The sequence below is a fragment of the Fulmarus glacialis genome, unplaced genomic scaffold (genome assembly GCF_000690835.1).
Source record: "Fulmarus glacialis isolate BGI_N327 unplaced genomic scaffold, ASM69083v1 scaffold13242, whole genome shotgun sequence".
In the NCBI taxonomy this organism is placed as follows: Eukaryota; Metazoa; Chordata; class Aves; order Procellariiformes; family Procellariidae; genus Fulmarus; species Fulmarus glacialis.
The window spans coordinates 15,356-24,684 of record NW_009198534.1 but is presented as its reverse complement, the minus strand read 5'-3'; the positions used below and the strand labels follow the sequence as shown (position 1 = coordinate 24,684).

At 38.5% G+C, this 9,329-nt stretch overlaps 1 protein-coding gene across 1 annotated transcript; it reads right to left on the bottom strand.

Annotated features, from left to right (window-relative positions):
- Positions 1 to 6,839: 6,839 nt before the first annotated feature.
- On the bottom strand, positions 6,840 to 8,725 carry LOC104073241 (gamma-sarcoglycan-like; the record flags this gene model as incomplete). Its single annotated transcript, XM_009572943.1, has 2 exons — positions 6,840 to 7,013; positions 8,602 to 8,725. Coding segments are annotated over 2 exons (298 nt in total), but the record flags the coding sequence as incomplete, so codon positions are not given.
- Between the last annotated feature and the right edge of the window lie 604 nt (positions 8,726 to 9,329).

Sequence of the window (9,329 nt, the reverse complement as noted above, 5' to 3'; positions counted from 1 at the left end):
CTTTCTTTTATAGTTTGTAATACTTTTGGTAACGTCATGCAATATGTTCAACGTTAGCTATTTGTAAAAAAATTTTAAAAGATTAAAAAATATGGAAGGATAATGCTAAATGGAAGAATTTTTCTTTGCTGGATTAGCCACATTTAACATAAATGTTAAACATTTTCCAGTGACACGCTATTACAATTGTTTACTTGAAAGCACAGTGAAACTGTAATTTAACTTACAGAATACAAAGGAAGGTAAACAACAGTGAGCTTGTAGGGCTGATACAGCTGCGATAGTGTTGTAATCCAAAAATAAAAAATCATGATGATGGCTTCTTCAGTTTTGTGCAAATTATAAAGGGCTTGTTCTCTTCTGAAAAATCTTGCAAATCGTAGTGGGAAGAAATGTGATGTTTGGAAAATGATACTGCTTCTGATGGTGAAGCCCTAGTATTATTTCTGCTGTTAAATATTAAGTGCCATAATTTTAATAAAGAAAAATGCAAACATATAGTTCAGTCTGATGTGTTTTGGTTTTATAAAGTAGACTAAATTTGCCTATTATTTCAAGCTTTCTTTTATATAGGTAAATACACATTCTAAATAACTGAACAAATATTAAAATGCTATTAAAAAGGAAAAATGCTTTTTTCTTGACAAGTGTTTGCAGTTTTCTCAAAGAAATCGTACATTTTGCTCATTTTTTGCAATAAATAGCATGTAAGTAAAACACAAATCCTTGTGTGCCATGAAATAAATCAGTTTAGTTAATTCCCTATGTTTTTTAAACAGATTCTTTTGTGGCTCTTACTTAGTTTGTGCATTAGGTCAGATGCATAGTATTCAGGGTAAGCAAAATACTAACAAAAGGAAACAGTTCTCGTCGTGTTTTTCAGTTTAAATGGAGCTAAAACATAAGGTAGCATGTTAGCATGAAAACAAGTAACAGAGGAGCAACATGAACACTTTCCTGTTTTCAGGTGAGATCTTGAGGAAGGAACAAAACACATAACTGTTTTGTAAGCAACTTATGTTGCCTTCCCAATGTTATTATGAACCATTAAAATGGCTATGTAGAACTACTAAACTATTTTGTTATATTTTTATTTTATTTATTTTGTATATATTGTTGAGTGCTGACACTGTGAGAAAGAAAATAATCCCAGTTCTTAGGAAGCTAATGGTCTGAAGTAATTTTAAATATTGAACCAAGGTGAGCAAGAAAACATGAACGACACAGAAAAATTCATTTATTCTATTATTCCTGGGTTGATACCATCAATCAGTTGCATTAAAATTTACATATGGATGCAGAGAGACAGGCAAGATGGTGTCTCAGTTGGAAGTCTCTTTCTTTCTTTCTTTATTTGCTTAATTCACTGTAACAGGTAGCCTAAATAAAGAGGCCTTATGAAACCAGGAAACCATATTGTGATAGGAACTGATTTGCTAAGTGCCATTTAATCCCTGTTTAAAAATAAATAAATAAATAAAATGCTTAATTCATGCTTCGTTTTGGCTCTGCTGGGAGCCTTGGGGAATGCAGAATAACATATTTGTTCCTAAGTTGGGCATGGAAGCTCAGAACAGTTAGTATGTTACGATTCCTTAGTAAGGGTCGGTAGAAGTAAATGTTAGCATGTAGGTTCCACAAAAATACATTTTACAAGTAATTCTGCACATTATGCAAGTTCACATGAAAGAAAAGGTCTTTTCAGCCAGATACATGTCCTAGTTATCTTCCACAGGTACCAGTAATGTGTCTAGGAAAAGCAGCTTCAGTAGTCCTATTTCCCAGGATTATAGTTGTGAGGTTTAGCAAAGATCAGTGGTAAGGGAAACTGATTTAACTGTACATTTAGTAGCCTAAATCTAAGGGACTGTGGTTGTAACAAGTCTTGGCAGGTTTGTTACTATTTATCTTCTTGTGGAAGCTTTAAACGTTTTCCTCTCAAACAATGGCATTAGCACCTATTCTAAAAAGCACTGGTCACTTGCCTCAGCAATTAGTGACAAGAAAAAGACCTTTTTTTTTAATTTATTAAGGAAATAGATTTTTGTGTAGCCAACTACCAAAAGAAGAATGGTTTGTTGTATAAAGAAATGCAGTTTTGCAATATTTGTACTCAAATCATCATCAAAATAAAGTTACTATGGTGATTTGAAAACTAGGATTCAAGAACTATTATGTAAGGATTGCATTCATTTGGTACTTGGGTTGCTTTAAACGAGGCTTTAATAAAATCTATTGTAATTGCTCCAATTAAAGGAGGGTAGTACCAACTTTGAGATTTCCTATTGCTGGATCTGAATGCTTTGAGGATGGCTGGATTGGTATTGTGGAACACAGGCAGAAGTAATAGTTCAAAAATAATTAAACTTGACAGCCAAAGTAGATGTTTTCATTTGAAGAAGACGCACATTTCTGTCACATGGAGATGTTTGTCAATGAGTTTTTCAACAAAACTGTTTATCTTTTCTTTGGTTTGCTTTCTGGATGATTAATACAGTAGCACTGGCAGGTTTTTTTTGCTTACTTTCATCTAGTACAGATGAAGACAAAGCAATTCTAGATGTCCAATGAAGATGTCTAATTATAAAGCATTTTCTAAATTCTGGAAAGTAAATTCTTAGTTGGGGCCAAGATTTTCGTTTATATTTTTACATAATGTACATTTCACATTCTTAGAGTCTTGGGAAGATAATTTTGTTTTAAAAATCATAGAATCATAGAATCATTAAGGTTGGAAAAGACCTCTAAGATCATCGAGTCCAACCGTCAACCCAACACCACCATGCCCACTAAATCATGTCCCTAAGCGCCTCATCTACACGTCTTTTAAATACTTCCAGGGATGGTGACTCAACCACTTCCCTGGGCAGCCTGTTCCAAGGCCTGACCACTCTTTCAGTGAAGAAGTTTTTCCTAATGTCCAGTCTAACCCTCCCCTGGCGCAACTTGAGGCCATTTCCTCTCGTCCTATCGCTTGTTACTTGGGAGAAGAGACCGACCCCCCCCTCGCTACAACCTCCTTTCAGGTAGTTGTAGAGCGCGATGAGGTCTCCCCTCAGCCTCCTCTTCTCCAGGCTAAACAGTCCCAGTTCCCTCAGCCGCTCCTCATAAGACTTGTTCTCCAGACCCTTCACCAGCTTCGTTGTTGCCCTTCTCTGGACACGCTCCAGCACCTCAATGTCCTTCTTGTAGTGATAAATGAAAACATTCATTTAAGTGGTGTTTCATTTGAACACAAAAGGAGAAGCAGACTTTTAAAAATGTATAAAGTTTATTCAAGAACTCAGTTTTCAGTTAATTCTTGCAATTTCCTTTTGCATAAAGCTATATAGACAAATGTCAATACTAAAGGACTGTGAAATGGAAACAAAGAGGGTTGTGTTTTACTACCATTTTGATATTTTTACTTTTCCACTGTGTAACAATTCCCAACCAGTTACAAGAACTGCTGTAAATAGTTCTTTTTGAGGGAAAAAAAAAATGCAAACAATACAGTTCACTATGCTGGGTAGTGGTTTTTTTTTTTTCTCCATTTGGATAACATTTTTGAAAATAAACTGGAGAAGTGCGTACTCTCACTTTCCTGTGCCATAATTTTCTGTTAATCTGTAACTATTTACTGAAGTTTGATTCAAGTAGAAACAATAGTTTTGAAGTATTAAAGAGAGATGGAAAGACATTCACATGCAGATACCAGAAATGATAATTTAGTGATGTATGAACTATATTGAGATTAACAATTCAGATTGTAGCATCAGCTGATTACACTGTGGTAATTTTAGCAGAAACTTTGTTTCTCCACTGATCACAACTAAAAGAAAAAATCCCAAAAATGTTCTTCAGTGATAAGAAGTTGCTTTAAAAAACCTGCACAACTTATATAATGCAACTATATTTTCAAAGCAATTTTGTAGCATAATGAAAAGAAGAATGGAGTTCAAACAATGAAGAGGGGCAAGCTGGTGATTTGGATGATGGCAGAGCCGGGGATACAGCAGACCTGTTTAGTTTTCTGTACTACTCAGAATTCACCTGTGAACTGAGGCAAGTCCAAAAGGATTAGCTCCACAAGAAAGGCAGTAGTTATTGCAATGTCTAACTCAGGTGCCGTAACGCTTACTAGTTTTAGTAGCCAGGGAACTGCGCCCTGATTTTGCTAGCTGTATACCACAGCTTTGTAAAAATGTTAACTAAATGAGAGCAACTGCAATGCAAGAAGTTGCAACAGAAGTGGCCTCCAAATACCCAAGTAGTTCAGGGGTTAGGTTAGGTTACTCTTGTGATACATGGAAAGCCTGGATTCAGCCCCTTGCTCTGTATTAACTCGCAAATCACATTTGAAAATGTGCCTCCAATACAAAAGCTTAAAATGCATAACTTAAAATGCATTTTTCCATTGCCAGCACAATAGGCAGATTGTAACTAATGTACTTATTTACAATATCTGACTAACATGTAGGGATTAGGTTAGGTGAATGAGTAGTTTGCTACCACATGGGGGTGGGCATATGTTCCTTGATGTCCAAAACACAGGTATGATGACAATTCAAATGTCTTTGAAACTAGATAGCGGCTGAATTCTCTAAGGACTTGAAGTCCTGGTTTTGCTGTTGTACTACATCTATAAAAGACTACACGTTACAGCCCTCCAGGTTACTTGTAGCAGCAGTTTTTAGGTATATCTGGCACATGCAATGGAATTTGCTGTCCTTTATTTTAATACTTGTACTTTCTATCCAATGAATAAGCAAAGTCTGCTCATAATTTGGTTTCCAAACCTTGCACATGGAGCTGGAACCACCTAAACTGACTTTAAAGGAATGCTGAAGACAGGTTTCTGTTAAAGCCTGCCTCAGCTGAGGGCTTAGTTGTAGAGAGATAGTTAAGAGATAAAGAGAGAGATAGTTGAGAGATACAGTTGTAGAGTATTTCTTCTCTTTAGGGCCAACAGCCTTGGACTCACTCCTGAAGGTAGATTTCTAAGCCCAGGAAAAGGGAATTTCAGAAATGGAAGCTGTGTGGTTTCCTACTTTTCCCTTAGGCAATATGTTAGCAATCGGAGCGCTCTCCAAATAACATGGGAGACCTTGATTCACTTGCCTCCCTTGCCTGAAGCTCAGCTTAAGCATGTCTCCCACTTTTCCTATTGAAGCTCTTCTAGTTTGCATTAATTGCTGAGGGCCCCACCCTGCTAATGAAGGGCAATTCCAGTATTGTACATTAGACTGGTTGGATAAATTACAAAGGCAGCCCTTGAGGCAGGGACTATCCAGGGCTTTACCACAATAATAGCGGATACTGTTAACTGGGGGCTTCTTCTCAACTCAGTCTTTTGTGGGTATCTGGGATTATAACAGTGTGTGGGGTTTCTTCACTTGTCCACCAGAGCTGAAGTAGCAAGTTTAAAAAATGGCATAGTCTTAGTCATTCTTTTGTTCTGATTCTCCTGCTTTAAGGATGATGTTTCTTTTCTCTAAAGGATGGACATTCTGTGGTTTAATAACGATTATGGGTTAAAATCTTTCTGTAAATAGACACCAAGGCACTACGTAACAGCAGCTCCTATGTGGGTAATAATATCATCAAGTGTATACAAAACAGCATCAAAGGAGTTAAAAACCCATGAGGTTTAAACAACAGGCTATTAAATACAAATCCTGCTACCCAGAGGTGTGCAAACAATTTATTTGTGTTCAGTGCAACACTGTACAGGGGAATCAGTCTGCGGTTGTGTTTCTCTACAAGGTCAATAAATGGTTTGTCAACTCTGGTGAGCATTTACTTTGTATCCAAAGCCCTAATGTAAAAAATAATAAAGAGTAGTTTTACTCTCTTCGTTTGTGATGGAGTCCCACTCTGACAGGATCAGAAATATCAGTCAACAGCTGCAGATGGAGATGAAATAGTCCTCTTAATTGAATCCTGTGGGCTGCAAAAAAGGATTTTTTTTTCCCACCGCCCAAACGTTTCCTTGTGTCAGACAATCTGGAGCCACATTAAGGATTTTTTTCTTTTTACTAGTCCAGCTGGCAGAGCAAATTGCCACGTTGAATTAGCATGTTCTAAAATATAAAAGGGTTTAAATGAGTACAACGGTACAGGCAATACAACAAACTATTGCTATTATAAAATATACTAATATATTTCTCTGTTGTACAGTGAACAGATTTGAGACACAGGGAGGTGTAAATGACTCCTGGAGCTTTTTGTATTAAGTTATTTTTATATAAATCTCAGAAATAAGCAAATCAGCATATATGTTGCTAAATTAAAATAGAAAGCTATTAGCAAATTAACACCTTTTACACAGAACTTATACAAATACCATATTTTTAATATCTTGTGTTATTGCAAGAACAAAATTGCATAGACCATTTGATGGCACTTTCTGAATTCCCCAAATAATGCTTTGTCTTAGCAAGCAGTTCAAGTAGTTCCCTCAATTTAATTTCATCCACTAATGCAGTAAGTGTTTACATGTAGTGAGAGAAAAAACCTACAGAGCTCAAAAATGTTAACAATGACATAATCATCTGACTGAATAATAGTTCAGCAAGGAAACATACTCCTTTAATTTTTTTTTATGCTTTCTGTAAGGCTGTTTTCAAAGTGTTACTGACAGAACATATAATTTGATTCAAGTCATTCTTCTGAAGTTGAATTATCATTTGTGCTCTTCTTCCCCTTTCACCCTGTAGTCCAGAATTGTAGACACAGATTTGTTTCCTAAACTGAAGTACTTTGTTTTTAAAATTCTGAAAATTCTGCTTTCAGTAATGCTCTTTAGCAATAATATAAAACTCAGACTAGCAAGGCAGTGTGCGGCCTTTTCTGGTGCCTCACTGGCAGACACGGCTGTATTCTTGGCAAGTGGAGCCTATGCCAGCCGCTGACAAGTAGAGCTTTCCGTCCGGACACACGCAAATTTCGTAAAGCCCCTGAGAAATACTGGATCCACCCCTTGCACCCTCAGGCAATTTGGGCAGTCGCACGGTTTCAGCATCGAGCAAAAGCTGCATGGGAGAAAGCAGGACAAATGGGCTTGTTAGAGATAATAACGCAATAGCGTGCCATAAACCAACCTGACTTCGTCTTGGCAGTGGTTTAAGAATAGTTTTCTACCCAGACTTGTTATATACAAAGCTGCTCTGAGGCCTAGGCTCTTGGCAGACACTGGAACACAGGAGAGGGATAAACTGGTGCTCACCCTCTTCCTCGGCAGAGACCTCATGAAGTTCAACAAGGCCAAATGCAAGGTCCTGCACCTGGGTCGGGGCAATCCCAAACATGGATACAGGCTGGGGGATGAAGGGATTGAGAGCAGCCCTGCAGAGAAGAACTTGGGGGTATTGGTGGATGAAAAACTGAGTACAAGCTGGCAATGTGCATTAGCAGCCCAGAAGGCCAACCGTATCCTGGGCTGCATCAAAAGGGTGCCCAGCAGGTCGAGGGAGGTTATTCTGCCCCTCTACTCTACTCTCATGAGACCCCACCTGGAGTCCTGCGTCCAGCTCTGGGGCACCCAGTATAAGAAAGACATGGACCTGCTTGAACGAGTCCAGAGGAAGGCCATGAAGATGATCAGAGGGCTGGAGCACCTCTCCTATGAAGACAGGCTGAGAGAGTTGGGGTTGTTCAGCCTGGAGAAGAGAAGGCTCTGGGGAGACCTTATTGCAGCCTTCTAGTACTTAAAGGCGGCCTACAGGAAAAATGGGGAGGGACTTTTTATCAGGGAATGTAGTGATTGGATGAGGGTTAACAGTTTTAAACTGAAAGAGGGTAGATTTAGATTGGATATTACAAAGAAATTCTTTACTGTGAGGGTGGTGAGACACTGGAACAGGTTGCCCAGAGAAGTTGTGAATGCCCCATCCCTGGCAGTGTTCAAGGTCAGGCTGGATGGGGCTTTGAGCAAGCTGGTCTAGTGGAAGGTGTCTCTGCCCATGGCAGGGGGGGTTAGAACTAAATGATCTTTAAGGTCACTTCCAACCCAAACCATTCTATGGTTCTATGATTCTATGATAAGAGATGGGGCCCCTGCCTGTACGCGGAACAGTGGGGCACGGGCGCTGCTGCTGCCGCTGGACCCAGGTCTGTCCTGGCCTGAGTGCTGAAGCTGCGCAGCCGTGCCAGCTGGTTACGGATGGACACACAGGTTGGTCTGGAGTTCCCCTGTGGAAGAACTGGCACTGTACAGCTTCACAGAGGGGATAAATAGGCTGCTGCATGTTGCATGCTGTTGCTGACTGGGCAGCTCTTAATGATGTCTGCAGAGCTTCATTCCTTAATGTAGCAATTCTGGGGCTGAGTGTCTACCTCTGGGCCAAGGACCCCACTGGGGTGCTAGTGGGGAGCTGAGCTCTATCAGAGTTTTATTAGAAAGCATTTCTCTACACTAGTACAATATTATGTTAATTGGTGGTATTATTTAATCTGACCCATAAATAAAAGTCTTATTATTGGCACCATTAGTTTTAATATCCTGTCTTCTAAAATCTGAGGAATTAAATTAACAGAACTTGAAAAAAGACTTGAAGTTATTAGTTATATTCAGACAGCAAGATCAACCATAGTTATGGAAACAGAAGGGTTTGTACTCACCACACCATCACTGCTGTGTAGTTTTATATCCATCTGGGAAAGCGCTTCAATATTCCCAGCTTGTGCTTTGATATTAATTCCTCGTGGGGCATCCATGCTCAAAGATCGAGTTGGTGATTCCAGCCTGAAAGCAGGAGCAGGAAATCTGACAGTAGCACATTCTCATATGTTCCTTTATTTTTGAAAAATAAGTAAATTTGAACAAGTACTTGAAGGATCTCGCCTGAAGTCATATAAAAGATGCAGCTTCTTTTTTCTTCAGGCAGATTTGAAAAAGAAGGTAGCTATTTAAAAACACCAAAGTACCCCAAATGAAAAATATAGATGAATTCGTAATACAAATGCAAAGTATTATTTCAGAGATAACTTCAGATTATTTTAGTATAGTGGTAATTTATTCTTTAAAACTGAAACCCATTTTTACATTCCTTAGTTTGAATTTATTTTCATTTTTGACTTAGTAAGATATTGAAATTAATACAATTAGTGCAGTCTGGAAGTTTTTTAATCAACAAGAGTTTTGACACTGCTATCAGTCAAACCAAGATTTCACTCAGTGTGCCTGTGTGTGTTTAACCGGATGGCATCTGAAACTTAAAACCCAGTAACTTCGTTTGAAATAAAAATTATGCAATGTAACAGAAAGTTGCAAACCCTATAGTGCCACAAGATGGCAGGAAGGTACTATATTAGCTAGTAATCACCTCGTCGGGTCAGCTGTGCAGGAT